Source organism: Fukomys damarensis, unplaced genomic scaffold, assembly GCF_012274545.1.
Source record: "Fukomys damarensis isolate Sample0158 unplaced genomic scaffold, DMR_v1.0_HiC HiC_scaffold_33, whole genome shotgun sequence".
Lineage (NCBI taxonomy): Eukaryota > Metazoa > Chordata > Mammalia > Rodentia > Bathyergidae > Fukomys > Fukomys damarensis.
The window spans coordinates 49,641,295-49,667,981 of record NW_022900945.1 but is presented as its reverse complement, the minus strand read 5'-3'; the positions used below and the strand labels follow the sequence as shown (position 1 = coordinate 49,667,981).

The window sequence follows — 26,687 nt, the reverse complement described above, 5'->3', positions numbered from 1 at the left end:
TGGTCTACACAGTAAACTTTCTATTAACCGCTCCATCTAATTTAACCCTAGTTAATCCTCTGTTACCTTGTGAGGCCTTGGTGTCGTTCACAGTCTTTCACAGGTGAGGGAACTAAGGTCCAGAAGGTTAAAGCACGTGTTAGAGCACACACAGCTCCTCCTGGCTCATGGTCTTTTCATGGGACTACATGACCAAGTTGAACTAAATGGTACAAATTTCAAGGTGTGGGGTTGAGGGGAGGAGAGTGTGGGAGAATGGTTTGTGCATCATTTAGGTTATTTTCTTTTCCCAATGTTTGAAGGCAGCTGTGCAAATTTAATCTCGTATCCTGTGCGGAACGTGAGTCTCCTTAGCGTCTGTAGTTGGGATTCTCTGCAGAAAGGGAAAGAAACTGGCTATAGTGACTGACAGGTTTCTCAGTGTAACAACTCTTGACCGTCCAGAGTGTGGAACCACCGCGGACACCTTTGACTTGTAAAGCCCTCCAGTCTCGGGAGGGAGAAGTGGATGCAAAGCAGAGGGAGCATTAGTCAGGCTGACTTTGATTTCAAACTTTTATCTAAAAATCTGACTTAAACACGATTGTGAGTTGCGCGGGAGTCCCAGAGCATAATGAGCACAGTGCGATTCCTCATTGGGAGCCGTCAGTACCCGTAACACTGAGCAGTGCATACTGCACGCTCCGCACCGTCAGGGACATTTGGACCCTGATATAGGCCACAGAGATAGGTAGGAAAATGCACAGTCGTTCCATGTGGAAAACCGCGTCCATTTCTAGTCCATGCTGAACCCCTTTCCCCGTCTGTTCTCCACACTGCCTAGGTATGACAAGTACTGTGCCGACCACTTCAAAGACAACCACTGTGACCAGGGCTGCAACAGTGAGGAATGCGGCTGGGACGGGCTGGACTGTGCCACCGACCGGCCTGAGAACCTGGCAGAGGGGACTCTGGTCATCGTGGTGCTGATGCCCCCTGAGCAGCTGCTGCAGGACGCTCGCAGCTTCCTGCGGGCACTGGGCACCTTGCTGCACACCAACCTGCGCATCAAACAGGACTCCCAGGGGGCCCCCATGGTGTACCCCTACTACGGGGAGAAGTCAGCTGCCGTGAGGAAGCAGAAGGTGTCACGAAGGTCTCTTCCTGATGAACAAGAACAGGAGGTGGCTGGGTAGGTTTGCAGTTTTTAAACGTCTTAAAAGCTTTTATATAAAGCTGAGCACTTTGATATGCCAGCAAAAGTCAGGACTCAACCTATACAAATTCAAAGCTGAGGCAAGTAGAATGGCCTACCCCTAAGACAAGCCCGCCATCCAAGGGTTAAGAATAAAGATTTGCCTTGAGGGTGGACTTGGGGAAGGTGGGCTGACGGGGTGGAATGGGAGGGGTTTCTCAATGCTGGAGGCCCTAATTTTTTACCAGAGCTGCCTCAATACCCTTTATTATTGAATACTCTTTTTTTGTGGTATTAGGAATCGAACCCAGGGCCTTAACTCTGAGCTACATTGTCAGACCTTTTTTATTTTTTGAGACAAGGTTTCATTAAGTTAAATTGCCCACGCTGGGTTCAGATGCGTGGTCCTCCTGCCTCAGCCTCTCAGAGTGCTGGTATTACAGGCGAGTAGCACCGTGCCTGGCTATGGGTTCTTTTTTGTATTAATCATTGGCTTATTTTCAAGAACCCTCACCGACAGTAAGCCTCTCTGACAAGGACAGTAAGCTTCAGTTACTCTGCCATCTGCACCTTCATGTCTGCTAGTATACACCACATTTTCAATCTTCCAGACGGTGCGGATGTGAATGTAGAGACCTCGGAGAACAAGAGCTCAAAAAGTTCAGGCAGCTGGACCTGCTGCATCCTTCTGTTTCACCTACCCTCCCTCATCTTCCTCTTTCCCCTGGCACCCACAGCTCTACAGTGTTTCTGGAAATTGACAACCGCCAGTGTGTGCAAGACTCCGAGCAGTGCTTCAAGAACACAGACGCGGCCGCGGCTCTGCTGGCCTCTCATGCTATCCAGGGAACCCTGTCCTACCCTCTTGTGTCTGTCGTCAGTGAGTAGTGTTGGTGCTAAGCGGGAGGACTGGGAAAGACACTTGGGGCTCTCACTCTGGTGCGCAGCCCTGTGCTTCTCTAAGTGAATTTAATGCCGCCGCCAGGAAGCTAATGTTCTATAACGCTGACCCTGTCTTTCTGAACTTCAGGTGAATCGCTGATTCCAAAAGGCACTCAGCTCCTCTATCTGCTCGCTGTCGCTGTTGTCCTTGTCCTGTTTATTATCCTGCTGGGAGTAATCATGGCAAAACGGAAGCGCAAGCATGGCTCCCTCTGGCTGCCCGAAGGTTTCACCCTTCGCCGAGAGTCCAGCAACCACAAGCGGCGGGAGCCTGTGGGACAGGATGCGGTTGGGCTGAAGTAAGTGGATTTGCCCCCAAGGCACAGGTCACGGCAGGAAGCAAGGGTGAATAGGAAAGCACTTTACTGAGTCATGACGCTAAAGTCTAAGCCCTGGCCCCTCATCTCCCCCATCGGGATTCCGAGGGGCTCACGGTGACAGCGTGTCAGAGTCCAGATGCGTCTCTTCTGTACCCCTGTGTTATTGCCGTGGTGTCAGCTTCTGTGCTGGGACCCACTTTCTCAGAAGTGCTTGCTCATTGTGAAGGGAAAGGATGAAAGCTTACACACAAAATACTGCCCATCCTTTCTGGGCCCAGGCCCCCAGAAGTTACAGCACAGCTTTAGGAGTGGGTCGTTGTGGAAAAGTATTGAAAACCACTCTTGTTTATGCTGTAACCTCCACTCTTGTTTCTCCTGGTATAATTCCATCCCAGAAACCTGTCCGTGCAAGTTTCAGAGGCTAACCTCATTGGTTCCGGAACAAGTGAACACTGGGTGGACGATGAAGGACCCCAACCAAAGAAAGCCAAGGTGAGCTGGCCTTGGCAGGGCCACCGTTGTTACCATCATCTAGTCGCATTCTGCATTTCTCGTCTTTGGTTCAAGAGTGGCCTGCGTGGGAGGAAAGGGTGATGGTTTTTATGTTACCCAAATAATGGCTACCTCAGGTTCCCATGAAGAGCAGCGAACCTTAGGGCATTGATGACCTTGGGTTAATTATGGATGTTTTTCAAGAATTCTTAAACAGAATCCTCCAGTGCCCTACTAGTGTTAGCTGAGTTAGGACTGGTGTCTGGGTCAGTCTCTGTAAGGAGAGAGGTAATTAAGCAGTGAGGGAAGCCAGTGGCCATTGACTTTAGGGGCTACACATCTGGAGCCCAGGAAACTAAGTGAATGCAGTGAGAGCGAGATTGGGCTGAGGACACCTGCGTGCACGGCTCTGTGTGGCGGGGCCAGCAGACCGTGACAGTGCGGCCTGGACTCGGTTCAGGTGCAGAAGTCTGCCCCTTAGCAGTCAGCGAGTTACCGTCCTCTTTCTCATCTGTAAAAGAGATGATGATAACAACTGACATTTTATTTACAGTGGCTTAATGTCCCCTACCTATTTCTGGTCGCATACTAAGAATTCAATAAAGGGCTGGGGATGTAGCTCAGTGGTGCTGTGCCCGCCTCACAAGTGCAAGGTCCTGAGTTTGATCCCCGGTACCAGCGGGGGAAGAAAAAGAATTCAGTGAAGTTTAGTTGCTTTCAAATTATCTTAGTTCTCATTATTCAGTAATCTTTCCTGAGTGCTTGCTCTTACTGGATACTGTGTTAAGCACAGGGCGGCAGCTTTGGACAAGGTTTATTCCTTCCTCTCGAGAACCTTATAGCCAGCTTGTAGAGGCTGCCACATGGTACCATGTAAGTACTCAGGACATGGTCAGTTGAGCACAGGAAGGCAGAATGTACTTTTTAGGACCAATAAGAGGAATTAAAGTCTTAATTTCTTTTTGAAGAGTGGGTACAGTTAGAGAATTGGGGAGGGGAGGACCACTGCACACTGAGGAAAGAGTATGGGCAGAGGCTCAGATACAAGAATATGGGGTTTTGGGGATCTAAAAATAGCATATTGGGGATCAAGTGTAGACTCTGGGCTGGGAAGTGAGGTGAACTGCACAGATGACTGAGAAGAGAGAAGCGGGAGCCACAAGGGAAGCTAAGGGGGTTGATGAAGTAGAGCGTTAGAGCAGGAATAAAGAGGAAGCTGGGTGGAGGTTAAAGAGGTAGCAGGAGACCCTGGCTCCGCTCCCTGCCTGCACCTTCTGGTGGCTAGTGAGACCGACAGGGAGTGTTACTGTCCCCCGCCAGGCTGAAGACGAGGCTTTGCTCTCAGAAGAAGATGACCCCATCGATCGACGCCCATGGACACAGCAGCACCTGGAAGCCGCAGACATCCGTCGGACGCCATCTTTGGCTCTGACTCCTCCTCAGGCGGAGCAGGAGGTGGACGTGCTGGACGTGAATGTCCGGGGCCCAGGTCAGTACTGCCAGCCTTCCCCTTTCACCAGGCAGTGCTTGCCTTGCTTCTGCGTGGTTGGCCCTATGTTTGCCCCACCTGGCCATATGCTCTCTGCCAATTTCATGTTTTCTAAATCAGTTTGAGGAAGTGTATGTGTTAGGGACTATAGGCACAGAAAAGTTAGGAATTCACGAGAAAGGGAAGGGTTTCATATTGTTCCATATTCTCAGCAACATGCTGAGAAAAAATAGGCTCATTAAATGGCTTAGATTTTAGTAGATAGAAAAACATTATCCCTAAACAGAACATAGAGAATTAGTTATGTCTTGTGCATGTAGTTCTGTTAGTACTGGGTGTTTAAAAATGTTGTACTTTTGAAAAAAGCTTGTTCATCTTAAGAGAAAAGGCCCAGCTCAGAAAAACTCACTTCCCCACTACTGTTTATAGAAATGGCATTATCAGTGGCTAGGTAGGTGACAAAGAAGGAGAACAAGAAATCCTCTTAAGCATACCTTCATGCAAATAAATACAAGTGTTTCAGTACTAGGGTTGGTTTCCTTCTCCTCCTTGAATACTTCCTGGAATTCTCCTTCTCTGCAGATGGGTGCACCCCACTGATGTTGGCTTCTCTCCGAGGAGGCAGCTCAGATATGAGTGATGAGGATGAAGATGGAGAGGACTCTTCTGCCAATATCATCACAGACCTGGTCTACCAGGGCGCCAGTCTCCAAGCACAGACAGACCGGACTGGTGAGATGGCCCTGCACCTTGCGGCCCGATACTCGAGGGCTGACGCTGCCAAGCGCCTCCTGGATGCAGGTGCAGATGCCAATGCTCAGGACAACATGGGCCGCTGCCCCCTCCATGCCGCAGTGGCAGCTGATGCCCAAGGCGTCTTCCAGGTAGGGGACATGAGCAGAGGTGGTTTGAACAATTCGCATTTCTGAGAGGACTACAGTGTTTTATCTGTATTCTGGCAGTTAATAGTCCACTGAATTTGTTCACTAATTCTTTGAGAGGTTAGTCATGTTTGCTAGGTGAAAAAGAAGGGAAAGGGAGGAAGTCAGCTGACCTACTACAAGAAGCAGTACAGTGATAGAGCCGACAGTAGATAATACCAGTCTTTGGGTGTACAAAGTTGCCTCCCAAATGCATTGCCTCACATTAACTATTCCCAGTAGATCTACCTGACCTGGCCGTATGGGCTCCCAACTGCTAATTAGCCATTTTCTTGACATGAGTTGACGGTATACTCTGTGATGCCCTTTCATTTTAACTTTTGATGAAATTAAAAGCGTTCTAAATCACGTCAGGCTTGCTACATCTTGACTGAAGTGATTTTCCCCACGATGCTCTGCTTTCCTTAGAAAGTAGAAATACATGGCTTTATGTGGGCCACCGTGTTTGGGTCACCCATTTATAGGTTTGCTCATTCATTCATTTATCCAACAGATGTTCATTGATTGGCTGTGATAGAATCTTGGGCACAAAGTTAAGATTTCCTGCCCTTCGGGAACTTACAGTTCAGCCTCAGCGTGAATGCGTTTGTTCCCGACCTTAGTTTCGTTGTTTGCCTTCGTCCGGGTGACTCTCTGTACTTCTCCTCTTCTAGATTCTGATCCGCAACCGAGTAACTGATCTGGATGCCAGAATGAATGATGGCACCACGCCGCTGATCCTGGCCGCCCGCCTGGCCGTGGAGGGAATGGTGGCGGAGTTGATCAACTGCCAGGCAGATGTGAATGCAGTGGATGACCACGGTACGGACAAGGGAGTGGGATCTGAACTCTTATCGGCATGACACACCTATGTAGGAGAATTGTTGCTTGGTCCTTCGAGGACTATTTCAGATCCAGATGTACCGGAGGGTCACTCCTTCTTTCATTCATTAATTCATTTCACTCTTTCCTCAAATGTTGAGCTCAGAGAACTGAGCCAGTGCAGAATCCCTAGATTAAGGGAAGAGAGTGTTCTTTCATGGTCTGCTTACAAAAATGCCTTCCCCTGCAGGAAAATCAGCTCTTCACTGGGCAGCTGCTGTGAACAACGTGGAGGCTACTCTTCTGCTGTTAAAAAATGGAGCCAACCGCGACATGCAGGACAACAAGGTACAGGCTGCGACCTCACCTCCCAGGCCCTCCCTTTTTCTGTGTGGAGCTTCTCCCGTGATCAGTACAGACAGATTTAGAAGCAGGTTGGACAGGAACTGGGTCCGCACAGCATGCTGCAGGCCAGATACTGAGCTTATTCTGTGGTGTGTCAGACTCACCCTGCCGGGCTGTCCTGCAGACGACTCGGTATGGCCTCACCTGCCTTCTCTCTTCTCTGACTTGTCCTTTTCTCTGATGTTCTCTTCTGTTGTACTAATTTCCTTTTCTCGTTTTCTGTCAATTTTTTGTTGTTGTTGTTGTGGATGTTTTTGGCTCTATGTTTTGTTTTTCTGTCCTTGGATGTCACGATGGTTTCTTACTTGGTTTTCTCTCTCTGAATTTCTGTCGTGCTTCCCTTCCCTAATTCGTCTTGTCATATTCATTTCCACTTTTTCATTATTTTCGTTCATTCTTACCCATTTTTGCCTCTTCTCTCTTTTTTCTTTCTCTCATTTTTCCCAGTTTACTTTAGGCTGATAAGCTCAGCATTCTTTTAAAGAGTTCTCGCCTAGAGTCATGGTTTATTTCACAAATTCCTAAGGAGGAAAACTTGGTGTTCTGGTCAACCCACAGATGTATACTCAGTACATAGGGTGATCCATAGCATTTCTGTGGTGTTCAGATTTCATGAGGGAAGCGCTTAGGAAAATGTGTCTGAGGGAGCCAGCTGATGAAGAAAACATCGAGACCCCGCTGTGTTCTTACAAGTGTTGTTGAGTATGATGCATGTGGGTCTTTTCTGTAGGAAGAGACTCCTCTGTTTCTCGCTGCCCGGGAGGGGAGCTACGAAGCAGCCAAGATCCTGTTGGACCATTTTGCCAATCGGGACATCACGGACCACATGGATCGCCTTCCCCGGGACGTGGCTCGGGACCGCATGCACCACGACATTGTGCGCCTCCTGGATGAGTACAACGTGACCCCAAGCCCCCCGGGCACTGTGCTGACTTCCGCGCTCTCGCCGGTCATCTGCGGGCCCAACAGGTCGTTCCTCAGTCTGAAGCACACCCCGATGGGCAAGAAGCCCAGACGGCCCAATGCCAAGAGCGCCATGCCCAGTAGCCTCCCCAACCTTGCCAAGGAGGCCAAGGATGCCAAGGGTAGCAGGAGGAAGAAGTCTCTGAGTGAGAAGGTCCAGCTGTCTGAGAGCTCAGTGACTTTATCCCCCGTCGACTCTCTCGAGTCTCCTCACACGTACATGTCTGACACCACATCCCCCGGCATCTTACAGGCCTCACCCAACCCTCTGTTGGCCGCTGCCGCACCCCCAGCCCCGGTCCATGCGCAGCATGCCCTGTCTTTCTCTAACCTTCACGAAATGCAGCCTTTGGCTCCCGGGGCCAGCACCGTGCTCCCCTCTGTGAGCCAGCTCCTGTCCCACCACCACATTGTCCCCCCAGGCAGCGGCAGTGCAGGAAGCTTGAGTAGGCTCCGTCCCGTCACTGTGCCAGCAGATTGGATGAACCGCATGGAGATGAACGAGACCCAGTACAATGAGATGTTTGGCATGGTCCTGACTCCCACCGAGGGCACCCACCCCGGCATGGCTCCCCAGAGCAGGCCACCCGAAGGGAAGCACATCAGCACCCCACGGGAGCCCTTGCCCCCCATCGTGACTTTCCAGCTCATCCCCAAAGGCAGCATTGCCCAGCCAGCTGGGGCTTCCCAGCCTCAGTCCGCCTGCCCTCCAGCCGCTGCAGGCCCCCTGCCCACCATGTACCAGATTCCTGAGATGGCCCGTTTGCCCAGTGTGGCTTTCCCCACTGCCATGATGCCCCAGCAGGACGGGCAGGTAGCGCAGACCATTCTGCCAGCCTATCATCCTTTCCCAGCCTCGGTGGGCAAGTACCCCACACCCCCATCCCAGCATAGCTATGCGTCCTCCAGTGCCGCTGAGCGAACACCCAGTCACAGTGGTCGCCTGCAAGGCGAGCATCCCTACCTGACGCCGTCCCCAGATTCTCCTGACCAGTGGTCAAGCTCATCGCCCCACTCTGCTTCTGATTGGTCAGATGTAACCACCAGCCCTACTCCTGGGGGTGCTGGAGGAGGTCAGCGAGGACCTGGGCCACACATGTCTGAGCCACCACACAGCAACATGCAGGTTTACGCGTGAGTCTGCCTCCTGTGTAGAGACAGAACTGCCCATTGCACATGCTGCTGAGGAACAAATGAAGGTCATCCGGAAGAGAAATGAAGAAATCTCTGTGACCAGCTTTTGAAGGCAAGAGAAGGAAGGTGCTCCTAGGCTTCAGATAATGCCCAAGAAGCAATCCATCGGCTTTCCTGAGTATTTGCAGGACTTTGCGGGGAGGACATGGCTCCTCCCGATCTCTTGCCAGCAAGCTAAGTTCATGGACATGCAAGATAGATACAAGCCTTGGGGCCACGTTTAGTCTCGTCCTAGAATAGGATGGATGCCTTCTGTAAGCCCAGACATTCTTGCAGCTTGGACTGCCTTTTAAGCCCTGGGGGCTTCTGTGTATCCATGAGAAGGTTCTACACTAGAGTCCGATTGGGAATTGTGCCCTGGAATTCTGCCTGAGTTGACCTGTCTCATCTTCTCAGTCTTGAAGCTCTTTCAACTGCATTTGGTGCTTTCCTCTGTGCACCCCTCTGTGGTTGGAGCCCCACCAGCCCTCGACGGCTGCTTCAGCCTGCCTTCCCCCGCCTGTTTTCTTTACATTCCCGGGAGCCTCCCACAGTTTACTTTGGTTATGGTTCTTCGTGTAAGCCCTCAAATGTATTTCTGTAAAAAATGCACGTGTTGCATTCTACGTATATCATTCCTAGGAGAAAGAACAAAATAATTTTCTTTGAATCAATATTGGGAGTAGGAGATCCCTTCAAGAGGCTGCACCTTAATTCTGTTTCCTGCATTCGGGACTTCATATAAAGCTTACCAGAAGGAAAGTTACATGCCTTTCTTTTTGGTGGCACTGATCCAAGTCAAGTTCTATGCTTTGTGGCCTAGATACCATGATCTTTTAGACCAGAAAAGGGTTAGATGTTGGAATGACCAAGAGATAAGCTAACTTATGCAAGTAGCAGTTACTACTCAGTTCCCCTGCTTTGTGCCGAGCATTCTGTGACTGCCACTGTGAAACACATTCGTCCTGGATCTCAGAACGCTAGGCCAGCTTTCTTCACTCATCCAGGTGGAGTTAGTCATAGCCGTGAGCCTTTCGTACATCTCCGCAGAGGAAGATTTCTCAACAGCATAGCCTTGCCGTTTAGGATTGAACCTTCTTCAGCTCACACCCGGTGACAGCCGTCTTTCTTTTGATCAGAGTTTCTACTTCCCAGTTTTCTTTCAGAGCAGAAATATATTTACAGTTGCTTTCTGCACTGTGGTCTGAGTGACTGGTGCACCCAGGAGGTTCTCACTGAAGACGGATTTTTCTATATTCGGGAAATGGAAAATCGGACTTCTCTAGGGTGCGCTGTGAGGCAGCCTTTGCTAGTTTTTGCTACTCTTCCCCTTCCCCTGAAACAGGACATTCCTCTTACAGCAACTAATTTAGAAACTTACCAGGGACTTCCTCCTTTCCCGAGGTCACCTGGATAATAGATTAAAGACTTGCTGGTCACAGCCTTCTTTACATTCAGATTATGATTGCACCTTTACCTAAACCTGTTCTCTGTTGTGACCTTGACAGCTTGCTCGACTCTGTCAAGAACAGAAGCATTTTGGTCAACTGTACGAACAGGAAAATAGTGTTCTTCCTCTTCTCATTGGGTCAGTTAATAATTGGTTGCATGGCCACGTTGTCACTTCCGTCGGTACTGTGATGCCCGTGACATCTGGAGACTGGTTTTGTCAGGGCATTGTGTACGTATTATTAGTAGATGTATTGCCTGTCTTGTTTTGGTTTAATAATAATCTTCATTCCTACAGTGCGTGGGCTGTACACAAGTGCTTCCCACTTACCTGTCTTTGGCCTCCTGTGGGAGCCGTGTTCTGGCGTGGTCGTCTGTAGATCTTTTCAGTCCCATTCAAGTTCATTGAACCAACAAAAGCTAGTCCTGCTCTGATACACGCTGGTTGTGTGCTCCTTCTGTTTTGTTCTCTCCTCCGTGGCAGCCCTGTTACAATGTGCAAACATGTTATCATTCTAAATGGTGTCTCTTTACCCTCGAGCCCCTCTACTAGTCCCAGATGGGGAGAAGCCCATGAGCTATGCCACATCTGCCCCTTGCTTCCCTCCTGCGCCAGCACCACTGCCTGAAAAGATCAATATTTGATACAGCCGCTGGATGTTCTGTACTCGCCCCCTGCCACAGTGTGGGACTACCCAGCGTGATTTTCCTCCTTGGGATGCTTTTGTTTGACTCACACGAGTTTGGGGGAGTGGAGTGTGAAAAAGCTGCCGTTACTGGCACCTGGCTCCAGTGATAAGGAAGACTTGACACTGCCTCTGAAGCATTTTGCCAACTTCTCAGATCTTAAGCACCTTTGAGCTGTGTGCTATGTAACAAAAGGGAAGGTAAGACAGAGAATCACTTTCTGTTTGGATTCTCAATTGGATACTAAGTTTTTAAGGGTTACATCTTTCATGCCATGCATAGATCTCTCTATGGTTTGTTTTATTTTTATAAATTCTGCCTTTCTTGGAATCCTTTTCTGCCTATGTTTAAGGATAGGTTTGTCTGTTCATTTGTTTTAGGTATCGATTTCTGATTTACATGAAGGTGGGGGAGGGAGAGGTTTGAGGGAAAGACAGACTGAAGGTTAAAGATTTTAATGTAAGCAGCTGTGACACTCAAGTCCATTTTATCACTTCATTGTTAAATTTGCAGTTTGTAATTTTTGCATAGAAAAGAACCAAAGCTGTAATGTTCCGTTGGCACGTGGTTTGGGGATTTGGGCCTTAACCAGTACGTTGAATGTATGACGACTAATTAGGAGGATGCATTTATGTGTCCCGAGGCCCCCACCAATAACTTTTTGGTACTATGGCAACTCCCTTGTGTACAGTTCTCTTAAAAGTGATATTATATCTGTATGAGAAACCTAGTAATCAATAAAATGACTGCATATTCCTGCCTAAGGAAAGTGCACACTTCATTTTTACTTTTCAAAATTTCATTCTAAAAATAGTTAAGATGAAATTTATATGAAAGCATTTTTATTACAAAATAAAAAGGTTACATGTCAAGCTCAGTGAGTGGTATTGCCTTTTCTTTTTCCAGTTCTGTATCCCTGACCTTCCAGTGTTTATAATGTTGTAATTTAATGAAAGAAAAATAATTTTCATTCTGGAGCTATAACTAGACTTTTCTTTCCTTCCTCTAGTCAGATAAGAAATAAATGCTTTGGAGGGAAAAAGATTCCCATCGAGTCGGAAATATTATACTGAGCTACTCTTCCCTCCTGTGCACTAACTGGCCACGACCAGCTAGCTGCTCAGGACAGAGCGCCTTCCGGTGGAGAAGGGAGAACTGCGAGTGGGGACCTAGGCAACAGTGATGTGGTCACCTGATCCACTGGCTTGTAATGTTTTTCCTCACATGTTGAGTAGAGTGTGATATATAGGATTATAAAATATCATCTTACATATAAACTTGCTACCAAGTTCACACGTATACGTTACCTATAAAGTCAATCAGTGAGACATTTGGACGTGAATATTCAGTGTCGGTGATATGTACGATACAGCAATCTCATACCAACTTTAGCATCTAGGTTTTTTTTTTCCCATATTATACTCTTTCATAGAAACTTCTCAGTAACACATTCATAATTATACATGGTAGTAATATATTTAAATGACTTGATTGGAAATCTTGGGGTAAATATGTCAGTTAAGCAGCTGAAGGAGCCCCCTTGCCTGCACAAGTATGTCAACACTGTTGGTAACACGTACTACTTATTCTCAGAGTGTTACTTTATATGAATTTTGTGTGGGTTTTATAATTGTATAAGAAGACGAATTTGAGAGCTAAGGAATCACCGCCCCAGCAGACTGGTCTGTCAGAGTGAGAGTTGGCTTTGGGGATGAAAACTCACTTGGCAGAAAACTGCTTCAGTGGGTATGGGCTGAAGGTCACTGGCCCACTGTCCACATCCTTTTTCCGCAGCTGCAGGCCTTACAGCCTCACTGTGGATACTACAGGGAGCCTGGCTACAGCTGGCACAACAGGCTGGACACCCGGCCAGCGTCGTGCCATCTCCCTCCGTCATGCAGCTAAACAGTGTTAGAGCCCAAGGGTTGGGGGTGGCCGGGCTCCCCTTCCGAACATGACGAACAGAACAGCTTTCTGGTAACAGCTGCTTGCCATCCAGGGTGTGGCCACGGCAGAGCTGTGAGCCTGTTAGGCCTCTGCCTCTCAGTTTCCCAGCCATCCAGTGTATGTGGCCATGTAGGAGTGTGTCAGGATGTGAACGAATCTGAAACAGAAGACAGCCCCTCTTCCATGCAAAGTGTAGGTGCAGTCACTCAAGGCTAATTCAGAGGGCTATATATGAAAGGTTTAACTACAAACGCCTGTGAGGTGTAGGGGACCCACAAGGGGAGTAAAGAAAACCTCACTAGCATCAAACAGGCTGTGTCCACTCCTAGGTTCCCAGGGGCCAAGGTGGGGCAAAGTGACTGGGATCTAGGACAGTCCCATAGTGCGAGTTTCATCATGGAAAGCTGTGACTTCTGTCAGTACACGCTGGGGGGCTCCCCGGGCCTTTGAGAGGAAGTTGGCAAGCAAGTACCCTGCTCCCGTTCCCCACACCATCTCCACCCTGTGGGGGTGAGTCCAGGTAGAAGGCTGGAAATATGGCCGCCCTGGGGCTGAAGCTTGGTGGGGAAGGAAGGAGACTGGCTCTGAAGGTGCACACACGACATTTCGAACTCTTTTCCTCTTACTGTATTTGAGAAACTCCCTCCAGCAGTCTGTCATTGATGTCTTAAGGAGGAAACGTAAAAGGAATTAGGTATTGATTCCTAACTTAACTTCCTGACCTAGTATTGGGTTTTGCCACCGCTGTGGCTTTTGAGTGCCCAAAGGAGAAAGTTAGCAACCATAGGGTGGGCGAACATGATGCATTCAGAAGAATCTCTGTAAATGAGAAGAGCAACGTACAACAACAGAAAGAACTGTCATAATACGGAATTGACAGAAATTAGCCAGGCGCCACCAAAGAACGTCTTTTTATACAGCTCCACCGCACAACGTTAGGGAAAACAAACCACTGATAAGACAGTCCGAACAGTGGGTACCTGTCTGGGAGATGGGTCTTGATGGAGACAAGAGCAATTTGGAATCTGAAAAACCTCTTGACTTTGGTAATAATTACATGAAGGAAATACAAAGTATAAAGAAAAATAAACACATTAACCTGCACTTACCTTTGAAAACCGCTGTAGCTGCTGTGAGGGAGATGAGAGAGGAGGGTCATTGTGTAGGATGACTTTCACTAATGGAATCCCTGCTCTTGGCTCAAAGGAATCTTCCTTTCTGTGCACCTGTAAGGAGGAACCTGGCCAGTGACACTTGCTTTTGCCTCCTTCTGTGGACTTAGTGACATTCCGTTGTCATTAAACATTCATCACTTGCACTGCTACAGCCTTATGCCTGTGGTGCTTTTCCACAAAACTGTGCCATTTCCCACATTTTAGTCTTCATTTGAAGCGAGAGATTCCTCTGCTTTTTACTCTTCCTCTGCAGACCAGTTCTCCATAACCTCTTGCTGTTGGGAGATGATCGTCCACAATCCCACACAGAGAGATGAAGAGCCACTGGCCCAGTTCTGATTGTGACCTGTTCCAACATCATGTACTACTCACACTGAAAGACAGCATTCGTTTATCGAGTTAACATTTATGAGAAATGTTTACTCATCTTGCAGAATATTCACAGGACAAGTTACTTGCAATCCAAGGTTTTTACTGTGTTTGAAACACTAATTAAAATTTAGGGAGAGCAATTAAGGCTTTAAATAGATAAATGTAAGTACTTACATTGTTGCCACAGAAAGACCGAATAATGTAATTTCTTCTCTAAGAAATTAACCAAAGAACTCTGGACTAAACATAGAAGAAAGGTAGAAAATAAGTGGTTAAAGATGAAACAACAAAAAAAAGTTAACTAAAAGCTCATTCTTTTGTGGGGTTTCTTTTTCTTTTTCTTTTTTTTTTGGTACCAGGGATCGAACTCAGGTCCTTGAGCTTTCGAGGTGGGCAGCAGAACCACTGAGCTGATCCCTAGCCCCTTAATGCTCATTCTTTGAAAGATACAGAAAACTCTCTAGAAAGAATAAAATTATTAAAAAGTACAACTAACAATAGGAAACTAAAGTAGGGTTTACTAGGAGGTGTAGATTAAACATGGTGAGGACATGAACAAATTTATTCTGATATATTTTGGGTAAATAGATAAGTCCTACTGAACTTTAAGAAATGGTCCTTTTCATAAACCTTGCAGATATTAGACATAAATTGAATCTCATAAACCTTTGAAAGCAAAAGCCCATAAACAAAATGCATTTAAGGAAAATTATAGATTTACTTATAAACATAGATGCCAAACGTCCTGAATCAACTATTACTAAACTAAAATTAACAATAGACATTATGAAATTCTATTATGACCAAGAATTTTCTCCCACAAAGCAGGACAGTTAACAGTAAGTCAATGACTATGTTAAAGAGTGAACTCATAAAATCACTGCAACAGACTTATCAAGAAGGCACTGATAAAATTAAGTCTTCGTGATAAAAAATTATGAAATATAACCATATGTTGGGAAGAGAGGAGCTTTGTGAAACTAATAAAGGTATCTACCACAATCTACAGCAAAAATCATACTTGATGAAATTATAAATCTGAAAAGTAAACAAAATGCAGACTCTCACTTTATCTAGTACAGTGTACTCAACATAATCTGAAAGTCCTAGCTCTGGCCACCAAAACAATCAAAGGAGTCATTAATTATAGACCATCTGGTTGTGCACATAGCAAGTCCCTGACATTTCAAGCCATTAGAACCGATTGCCATGAAAGAGGACAAGAGAGTCAGAATTTTTCCTGTTAATGATTCATTGAATCCGGCTACCTTGTGAAGGAAATTGATTACCTTCCAACTATGGTGCACTGGGGCTTATGTCAGCTGAGAAAGGCTGGCTTGTGGAGGGACATCCACTCGGAACTTCATTTGGTGTGATGGAGCACACTGGAGGGGGAGAATGGATTCAGCTGTTGCACCTGTCTCAGAAGTACCCGCCTGGTAGCGCGCAATCGGTAGTCTGTCTGGGTGATACAGACCACTAACTAGAATTCTGTAACCTTGCCTCTTTGGACTGGAAAATCTAATTCTTTCTAGAAGATTATGCTGAGTGTCAATTATTATCTTTTTACTCTATAATCCCTTTTTTTTTCTATGAAAGTGGATCCAAACCCTTTACAGTATTTCTGCTTTGCTAGGCGACACTTATATGAGACTTTGTCAGTAGAGGGTGCCACGGAGACGTTTCGGGAGGAAGAAGTTTTCCTTCCGGACTCCACTGACCAGTGACAGCTTCTAGAGAGTTTTAAGTGAATCCCCAGGCCCGGGCTCCTGAAGCACAGGCAGCGGGCTTCTCCAGAGCTCAGCATCTGCAGCCTGTGGCTTCGTGGTGGGGTGCGTTAGAGTGCCCAGTTAGAGAGCTGTCTGTGAAGGGCTGTTCTCCGTGCCTTACACACCGGGTTTCTAGCAGGATCCACCATGGTACTCGTGATTTCTCTGTCATCCCGTGAGCCAAGGGCACGCCCTCCGTCAAGGTCTGGGTCCCATCCAAGGAAAAAGAAAGCTCCTCCTGGGACGCTGTTTCAAGCCTTGCAGTAGGGTCTACACCCTACTTGCAGCACGTCTGCTGTGTTATTTATCCACTGTTCCAGTATTCTTTAACATTCTTTGTTCATCTTACTATTCACATTCTAGTTCTGTCACTTCCCTGGTATATTTTCCCCTTCCACTCTTGTATGGCTTCTCTTTCCTGGCTGGATGAGACCGGTACATAGTGAGGGACACTTTTGAAAGAAAATAAACATTTTCCTATGTTGTACTTAGTTTTATCCTTGTGTCAAGAAGCCAGAAACATTTAAGGACCTATAATTCTTTATCATTAGTAGCTTTACTCGGGATTGAACCCAGGGCCTTCGCACTGAACTACATCCGCAGCAGCTCCAACACCGTCTTGAGACAGGGTCTTGCTAACTGCCATGCTTGAACTTGTGATCCTCCTGCCTCAGCCTCCCAGAGTGCTGAAATTAGAGGCACGAGCCACCATGCCTGACTCTTTCATCAATCTCTTTTGTAAAAGGGATGGCATTAATTCATGCAGGTCATCTCAAAAACTTGAAGCTGATATTTTTTTAAATTTTAGGAGGAAAAAATGTTAAAAGGCGGCAAAATACATCAATGATGTCATTTTTACAATGTAAACATATTGCTATATTATTCTGTTGGCATCATCTCTTCAATAATTTCTTTATGACTCCAAGCTAATCTTTTAACCTCAAGATTAATGACTTCAAAACACATTTTATTGTGTCATCTGGAAAAAGAGAAGTATTGTTATTAAAATCTTCTTTTCATGTGATTTATAGTATACATAGGAGTGAGCATACAATTTTAGGAACAGTTTCACAAATACGTACAACAAGCCCTAGAAGTCAAGAAATATCAGTACTCCTGCACCTCAAAAGCTAGATCAACCATATCCTGCTTCTGTTTCTCCACCCTATAGCCTCTTCCTTTCACCTTAGAAGTAGTAACCCCCTTGAAGTTTTGGTAACTGTTCACTTATTGTACCAGTTGTGCATGTAACCTGTCTCAGTCCCCTTGGTCTGCTACAACAAAATGCTTTGGACTAATTTATAAACAAAAAAAAAATGTATCACTCACAGTTCTGGAGGCAGAGCCAAGAAATGTGTCTGGTAAGGGTTCTCTGCTTCAAAGATGACAGCTCCTTCCTAGGTCTTCATGTGGTAGAAGGGGCAGGAATCTCCCATGGGACTCTTATAAGACCATTAATCCCATTCGTGAAGGTGGAGCAGTCCGAAACGAATCACCTCCTCAGAACTCATCTCCTCATAACCTGCAGAGGGGATTAAGTGTCAACATACAAATTCTGGGAACACACATTCCGACAATAGCAGTCTACTTCTGCCCCCATTCATATACATATGTGCATTCTATACCAATGGCCTACAAATTTTAACCTGTCCCAGCATTGACTCAAAATTCTAAAGCCCAGAGTCTCTTCTAAACTTGGAAATCAGATATGGCGGAAACTCGAGACACAGTTTGTCTTGAGGTAAAGCTGCTTTCTACTGGTGAACCTGTGAAATGAAACAGCTTACATGTTTCCAGACTGCAAGGGTCTGACAGACGCAGGGTAGACGTTCCCATTCTAAAAGAGAAATAGGAAGGGAGGGAGGGAGGGAGAAGAGGGACAAAGTCCAAAACTCTTTGGGGCCAGCACCTGTAATTGTTAGGCTTAAGAGCCACTGTTCGATGCAGAGTCCTATTTGCCAGACACAGTGAGGTAGACAGTGGGGCCCTAAGGTCCCCAGTGCTCCTACTCTGTCTTTCCTGGGCACAGCCCACAAAGCAACTCTCAGGGATTGGAGCCATGGACCTGGGCTCTCCCAGGCTTAAGTTTCACCCTGGTAGTTCTGTAGTTAGACCTCAGGGGCAGCCCTGATCCTGCAGCTCTCCTCCACACTGCTTCAGTGGGGACTTTCTGTGGTGGTCCCTCCCTTGTGACTGTCTCTGCCGAGGCTCCAAGTTTTCTGGGGCATCCTCTGTGATCTAGGTGGGGGTAGCCTCACCCCCATAGCCCTTGCACCCTGAGCACATGCAGAGTAGGTGCGCTGTGGACTCTGGAAAGGGGTACAGCCTCTGACAAGCATTCACTTCTGCCTGTGCCATGCGTGGTCACACCAGCAGCCGCCACGGGGTACTGTGTCCGGATGCGAAGAGGTGGTGCTGGGCAGCAAGTGGCAAGTGCCCCAGACACCATGAAGCCTGCTTGAGAACCACCCTGCCCTCGCAGCCCTGGCACTCTGTGACGAGAATGGCGCGCAATGATCTCCCAAGTGCCTTAGAGTCGTTCCCTCATCCTGGATGAGAAGGGCAAGCTGATCTCTAATCAAAGGGGATCCACACTCTCAGTAACCCTTTCCCAAATACGGTTTTTCATTCTCGACCACGTGGCCAGGCTGGGAATTTTCCAAGTCTGTATATTCTGCTTCCCTTTTGAGTATAAATCCCAACTTAAATTTGCTTCTCTCACCTTTTATTATAAACAGAGAAGAGGATATCTGCTGTACCCTTGAAACTATGCTTAGAGATTTATTTCTTCCACCAAATAGCCTCTTTCAACACTCAGAAGTTCTGTCTTCACTGTAACAGAAATACAGTTCGGCTAAGGGTTTTTGTTTGTTTGTTTGGTTGGTTTTGTTTACTGCTTTACAGTAAGGCTCATCTTTCTTCCACAGTCCAAGAACATGTCCTTCATTCACACTTACCCCCTCATTGGAATGGCCCTTACTTACCGCCCACGTTTCTGCTAACGTTCTGGTCATGACCCGTAGGTAATCTCTAGGAAGATCTAGGTTTTCTCTACAGCTCTTTCCTTCTTCTGAGGCCTCCCCAGACTCATCCTCAATGTTGTGCTATGGCTCTGGGCTTTTTCTTTTTAAAGTATGGACCTCCAAGCTCTTCCCCCGTCCATCCATTACCCAACTCCAATGTCACTTTCACATTTTGAGGTATTTTTACAGCAGCTCCTTATTTCTCACTGCCAACCTCTGTCTGAAACCCTACAAATGGAATTCAGTTTTGCCTGATTTTGAACTTCACCTGCTTTATTTCTTTATGTCACACCCTCCACATCACCGTATCTGTGCTAATAGAAAATCGTATCTTTTCCAGTTTGGAATACATTGCCCGTCCACGTACCCTGGTGCACCTGCACACATGGAATTGGGGGACCACATGGGCCTTCACATTTTCAGTTACACGAGAAAGTGCTAAACACGTTTCCAAAGCAGCTTTATTAGTTTGCGCTACCACCATGGTATTAAGAATTCTTGATGGGGGATTTAGCTGAGTGGTTCCATTGCCTGCCTTGCAAGTACTGGGTCCCGAGTTTGATCCCCGGTACTGGAAAAAAAAAAAAAAAAGAATTCTTATTCTTCTAATCTTCACCACAACTTGATATTACCAATATCCTGAATCCTTGTCAATCTGATGAGTGTAGCATCAGACAGAAGCTTTGATTTGTGGTACTCTGTTCAGCAGTGTGACTGAGAACCTTTCCACTGTGGGGACATCAACCAATAGCCTTGCAGCCTGGATGGCATAGAAAGGGAAAGAAGGAAGTCCTCCCTTTGTGCTTCTTCAGAGGAGCTCCTGTCTTCGGATGTCCATCTCCAGGCTGCTAGGACTCTCTTCAGCCTTCCAACTCAGACACGTCAGCTTCCTGTTACAGACTTGCAACCCAGGACTTTCACCATCACCCGGATCTTCTGGCTCTCCAGTGTGAAGATTGTCTTTTGCACTCGTCCACCCAGCCTCTGCAGCGTGCTGCAAGCTTACTTTGTAAATCCCTTATATATCATAGTACACCTGTTCCTCTGACTGATACATCTGGATCGTTACAAGCCTTTCTGAACGACTGCTTTCTGTGATGTAAGCCTGGTTCTTTACAGCTTTCCCCGTAATGCAGTCGACTGAGCTTCCTAAGAAATCTCCTAAGAAAGACGGAAAATGCTGTGCTGGCGGAACCCTCAGGTACCCCGTAACACCTTGAGTGCCCTCCCTGCAGGTGAAAAGCCCTCTGGCCTCTGAGCTGGGGACGTCTCACCCCGCTGGCCTCTGCATTCACTTATCACTCACCCTGCAAGCATAACTCTGTCCCGGTACTCCTGGGCTTTCCTTTTTTGCACGCTTTTCCAGATTCTCCCAGCAGCGCTTGAGGACAAGAAAATCCCCGGCAGAAGAGGCTACCAGGGGAAAGGAGAAATCTCTTTTGCCTGGGGCACACGGCAGTGGCCCCAGGACCTTCTCGGAGAGCCAGCAGTGCGTCTCTGGAAGTGCGCGGGACGAGGGCTGGGTCCAGAAGGCCTTGTGCCCTGGCCTGTTTAGACGTTTGTGGGTTCCCGAGCACCTCCCTTTCTCCAGAGAAAAAGGGGAAAGGCTCCAAAGTGCGGTGACACCGTAGCCTACAAAACATCCAGTTCTGTGGGATGTGTCCTGGGCACCTAGACGCGGCGAAGGAAATAGGCTTTAACGAGTTCTCTTGTGCCCCTCCTGTCTATTCTCCGAAGTGGCTCTCTGCACTTCTCCGTGCCACCTTCACCTTCCTCCCTCCCTTCCCTCCCTCCTTTCCTTCCTCTCTTTCCTTCCCCCTCTTTTCGCTTCCCCTCTCCATTCTTCCACGCTGGCCCCATGCCGGGTCCAGACAGCGGAAACAGACCCATTGGACTCCAGAAAATCAGTCCCAGAGCTTCCCAAACCCAGAGGGCTGAGTGCCCGGCGCGCCGGCGCCCCTAGCGGCGGCCCATGGAAGTCTGAGTCGCGAGGCTGGGGCTGCTCCTAACTCCTGAGCAGGGAAGGACCCGGGACGGAACCCACCAAGAGGCAGCCCAGACGCCTCTGACGAGTCCGCTGGCTCCGGGGCTGTCCGAGCTTTCTGGAATGTCTTGGAGACCACGTCGTTTTTCACCCCGGACGGGGCTTTGGTTCGTACGAAATCATCATCCTCATGAGGCTGAGCTTCCGGCCAGGGAAGCAGGACGTGGCAAGACCTGTGTCCCACCTCTGGTGTGAGAAACGAGGGATCAGAAGGTACAGGAGATAATGTGAAACAGGAAGAAAAGGTCCGAAGGGGAAGGGGAAGTGGGAGGGGTGGGGGAAAGGAAAGAAGAGGTTGGAATGAACATGCGAAAAGGAAAAAATAGAAACAAAGTCTTTGCAAATCGGGAGGGGTGCAGAAGTGGAAAGGAGGGCAGGGGGTGGGAAAAGTAAGAACCAAGATGTATTTATGTAAAGGTGCAAATTCCCAATGATGAATGTCAGATTGTACACCTACAATGTACTAGTAAACCTAATAATAATACAAAGAGACAGTTCCGCTGTGGCTGCTGGGGGACCTCCCAGGACACCCCAGGGACTGCAGCTACGTGGGCTCAGAGGAAGGTGCCCAGGCTCCGGGGCGACCCCGAGTAGAAGCGTGGGGTGTCTCGGCGGCACAGCGAACATCGATGCCGAATATTACCAACCACGCCCCGTGGGGCCTCGTTCAGTTTGGAGCTCATTGCTCATCCCCTAAAGACCAGTTTAGCGATCGGACCCGCGGCTTGACTGACGATGAAGCAGGACGGCCAATCACCCAACCAGAGAATGTGGCTAGGCTGGGGGGCTTTGGTGGATCCTACAGGCACCAGAGATCATGGGCTTTGTTCACGGTCAGTACAGGTTTGTGAACAACTATCTTTCTCAGCTAGCGATGAGGCCATTCTTTTGACTGCAGGATTGTGGACACCTGCTATCAAGGTGTCAATATGAGAGTACATCTAAACCCTCTTGGTGTATGGACAGTTAACAACAAAACACATGTTAACTTTCCCACCTTGGCTGAAGTTCACAAAGATTTGTACAATGTGGAAGGGCCTAAGTCCTCTGCCTACATCAGACTGAGCGACTGATACATTAACAGAAAACACAAGGATGCCTTTGCACGGAGCTGGGGAACAGTGTGTAAGGAAGACTCGGCAGATCATCGACAGCATTCCAGATGCCAATGTCCTTGCAGCTGCTGCTTGGTCTGCTGGTGAACTGGGCCGTTCTGTGAGGATGGCACATGGTGAAAAATACCACCCCTGAGGATGTGGGCAGAGCTGCGGTCTTGGCCCAGGATGTACTGGGCTTAGTGACTATAGTTATAACGGCGTTTTAACATCCATATCTGCAGGAGCAACGTATCTAAATGATATTCCAGAACTAGGTTATGTATTTAAGAGGTGAAGAAACCAAACTGTGGAAGGTTATGAGGAATACGACGCTTTTAGTAAATGTAAGACCTTGTTACCACTTGCTCTTGTCTTGACCCACTGTTTTCTCAGAACAGATAGAACCAAAAACCACCTCTAGAAGGAGATTCTAGTACCCCAGACCTAGTAACAATCTGGCTGCAGATGACTCGCACATGGCCTAGGGTTACCCCACCCTTGGGTACAACAGAGGAGACTGGGGAAGGTTTTTCACTTCCAGGGACCCCACATCTCTGCCTGCAAATGTTCCCTCCTCTTCGCACAGTGCTTTGGGCAGGAGGTGAGGGGAGCTGGGAGGTACCTCACAAGGAGGTGATGCCACCTCTCATGTCAATGCCGGGCCTGAGTCAGCCCAAGGTGTGGGGTCTACTTCTGGGCTGGGTGTTCACGCTGCTTGCATCCTGCCCAGTTCTCCTCTCCCTCTCAAGGCTGTGCTGCAGGCCCACTGTGCCCCATCCCAGTAACTGGGTTTGTGATGATTGTAATTCCAAACACTTAGCAAGCTCGGCTATTATCAGAAAATGTCCTAAAGCCTCCAGGGCCTGGAGTCACAGCTGCCTACTGGGGCGATGGCTAAACATGCTGCCAGTCTACTCTGCTCCAGGCAGTGGTTTCAGAGCCGCGGGGCTGAACATGCCCGCTGCTGAAGACTGCTCTGTGACGTAGAAATTGCTTTTTTCCCGGTGGAAACTGAGTCACAGGAAGGTTAGGTAACCTACACAGGTTTATGCAAATAATGAGTAATGACCTCATTCAAAGAAACTTTCATAGTAATTTGGAAATTGAATTTAGAGAGGAAGATTGATTAAGCAGCAGTAAAAGTATTTCCACTTTAGGAAAACTTTCCAGTGTGGTAAAATGCACAAAACTGAACTGTGTGCAGCTCAGTAGTATTAATTCCACTCCCATTGTTACGCCGTAATCTCTGGAACGCCTCCTCTTGTCATATCGATGCTATATGACCATCAACTGCCAAGTCCTCCTTCCTCCAACCCCTGGCAACTGCCCTTCTGCCTCTGCCTCTGGGAATAGAATCATACTGTCTTTTTCTTTCCATGACTGGCTTACTTCCCGGAGCATGATATCTTCAGGGTTTATCTATGTTGCACCACGTTGATAAGAGAAAAATGCTGAGATGTCCCGCATGTAACATAAGGGTTGACGGACACAGGGGAGGTGACACCAGGAAAGTTACTATTCTACATTCCCGAATCTGTGTTGAAGCCATTTCCTCCTCCTCATCCCTGGTAACCATCGTTTCACTGTGTTTCTTGTATTATTCTTAATTATTTTATCTTATTTTAATTTTTTAGGCTTCACACATAAGCAAGATCATGAAGTATTTTTCTTTGCTGTCTCACTTACCATATATCATACAAGTGAATGCATGTTGTCACAGATGGCAAGTCCCCCGTTTAAAAAAAGACTGAATAATATTCCATTGAGTATATAAGCTATGATTTTTTATACATTCATTGATAGACTTTTAGGTTATTTCCATATCTTGGCTATTGTGAATAATTTGCAATAAACATGAGAGCACAGATGTCTCTTTCACATACTGGTTCCATTTCTTTTGGATATGTATCCAGAAGAAGGATTGCAGTACCATACGGTAAATGTGTTTTTATTTTTTGAGAGCCTTCATACTATTTTCCATAACGGCTGCACTAATTTACATTCTAACAGTACACAAGGCTTCCCTTTTCTCCTTGTCTTAACTGACATTTGATACATATTTTCTTGTCTTTTCTAACTGGCAATGAGGTGATATCTCATTGTGCTTATAATATGCATCTCTGATGATTAGTGACGTTGAACATTTCTTACATACTTTTGGCCATTAGTATGTCTTCTTTTCAGAAATGTTCATTTCCTTTGTCCTTTTAAAAAATGGGCTCACTGGTGTTTTGCAACAGAGCTGCCAGCATTAGTTGTTAAAAGACACCCCCTACCAAATAGGCATGGCACTAAAGGAAACAAGAATATGTCCCTGACAGAAGCTGCTCTATAAGCCAAAATTCTAAGCCACTACCTTGAGTAACCAACCATTCTCTGGGATTTATCTTATAAGTATGCATTAATAAGCTTATTTGTTTACTTTTGTTAATGTGTCTTTTATTACAGATGTCTGTCCCAACTATGAACGTGTGAGGGTTAAGGAGAAATTATATGGTTCCCTAATAATTTTTGGTCAGCCAAGAGAGACTTGGACACTCCACTCCTTCAGAGCCCAGTGGCAGAAGGAAAATTCTTAAGAGTCAGCTCTCCTAGACCTCTGCAGTGCCTGGGTTGAGAAAGAGAGGTGAATTTTTTGTTTTGTTTTGTTTGAGACAGGGTCTCACTATGTAGTTCAGACTGCTCTGGAACTCAATGTGTAGCCCAGGCTGGTCTTGAACTCACAGCGATCCTCCTGCCTCAGCCTCCCAAGTGCTGGGATTACAGGCATGTGCCACCACGCCCGGCTGAGAGGTGAAATTTTTTCATGACTCCCTCCTGTCCAGATTCAGATTGGCAGAAGAAGAACATCTGTAAAAATGGGCTCTCTGAATTTGTAACTCTTGTGGATTCTGTGTGTGTACTTATTGGTTATCTACAATAAATAACCTCCCAGGAAGAAATACTAGATCTGTGTTCGTGTGTGTTAACATGTGGTATGATTTTATTGCCTTTATTTCTATAGTGTTTTACATTATTTTGTCACGTTTGGGATGTTTTGTCACATTAAATATTGTGTCATAGGGTTTTCTTTGAGTTTCTGTTAGCCTATTGATTAGATTCAATCTCTTTACCTCTTCTCTCATTTTTCTTTTATTATTATTTCCCTTCCTTTCTCTTCTTGCTTTTCTTTACCTCCTACATCTCTCCTCTTTCCCTTTTCTTTTACTGTATATAAATATTATCATTAATGACCTTTTATTCTTTTTATCTGTAGTTTTTCTCCTCTATCCTATCCTACATCAGTACTACACCCCACCGTTAGTGAAATTGTGTGAAAAGTCTAAAATAAAATTTAAATCCTATGTTGATATATGGTTATTTTTTTAGATGCCAGTGTTACTGGCAGTTTTCTTCTCCTTGCTACGAAGTCCTAGGGATTGAGCCTAGTACATTGACTAGGGTGAGGGGTACTTTCATACAGAGGCAGGCCTAAGTCACACCACGAAGAGAAAGCCACTTACTGAAAAGACCTCCACAAAATAATGATAGAAATATCAATTCCAACTGTTCTACAGACCTCAGCACAAGAATGGAAGACACATGAGAAAATAAAGCAACAAGATGCCTCCAAAAATCTTAACTCCCCCAAAACTGATCTCACAGATATTTAGTGGGTGAAATTCCAGACAAAGAATTTAAAAGATGGATAGTTAAAAGGATTAATGAGATCATAGAAGATACAAACAAGGAATTGAATGGATCAATTATTAAGATGATTAATGAACTCAAAGAAGATACAGATAAACAGGTGAATGAATTAAGAAAGATAATGCAGGATATTAAGGACAACTTCAGTAAACACTCAAATAGAAATCCTGGAAATGAAAAACTCAATTATTCCAAGAAAATATTCAATTAATCCCAACAGTAGGGTAGATGAATCAGATGAAATAATTTTAGGATTTAATGGCAAGGTAAATGTCCTAGAACACTTAAATAATAAAGAAAAAAGAATAAGAACTCCAACAGACCAAATTAAGGCTCACTGGCTTTGAGGTGGGTGAGTAGAGGCCATTGGCACAGAAAAGCTTTTTACTAAAATTATAGCAGAAAACTCCCCAAATTTGGCAGTGAGGTGTATATACATACAGCCACTGGAAGCATTTAGAACCAGAAACAGGCATGACTAGAAAAAAGCTTTTCTGCCCCATATCAGTCACATTCCCCAAAACTCAGAACAAAGAAAGAATATTGAAAGCTATTGGAGAGACTGTCTGCGATCACCCGGCGGCGTGCGCGCGAGCTCCCACCCTGCGCGGGAGCCCCCGACCTGCGCAGCAACAGACCAGGAAGGCCCCAAAGACCCCAGAGGGGGTTTTTTTCAGCTGCCTGCCTCCCTGCCTGTCTGCGATCACCCGGCGGCGTGCGCGCGAGCTCCCGGC

At 46.7% G+C, this 26,687-nt stretch overlaps 1 protein-coding gene across 1 annotated transcript in view; it reads left to right on the top strand.

Moving 5' to 3' along the window:
• Positions 1 to 8,779, top strand: part of Notch2 (notch receptor 2) — a 106,181-nt gene extending 97,402 nt beyond the window's left edge. Inside the window, exons 25-33 of the mRNA XM_033758404.1 lie at positions 824 to 1,171; positions 1,912 to 2,054; positions 2,205 to 2,415; positions 2,832 to 2,928; positions 4,249 to 4,417; positions 5,000 to 5,301; positions 6,012 to 6,159; positions 6,410 to 6,507; positions 7,295 to 8,779. Coding sequence (XP_033614295.1) covers positions 824 to 1,171; positions 1,912 to 2,054; positions 2,205 to 2,415; positions 2,832 to 2,928; positions 4,249 to 4,417; positions 5,000 to 5,301; positions 6,012 to 6,159; positions 6,410 to 6,507; positions 7,295 to 8,665 — 2,887 coding nt within the window. The 3' untranslated portion in view covers positions 8,666 to 8,779. The remainder of the gene's footprint in view (positions 1 to 823; positions 1,172 to 1,911; positions 2,055 to 2,204; positions 2,416 to 2,831; positions 2,929 to 4,248; positions 4,418 to 4,999; positions 5,302 to 6,011; positions 6,160 to 6,409; positions 6,508 to 7,294) is intronic.
• The last annotated feature ends 17,908 nt before the right edge of the window (positions 8,780 to 26,687 follow it).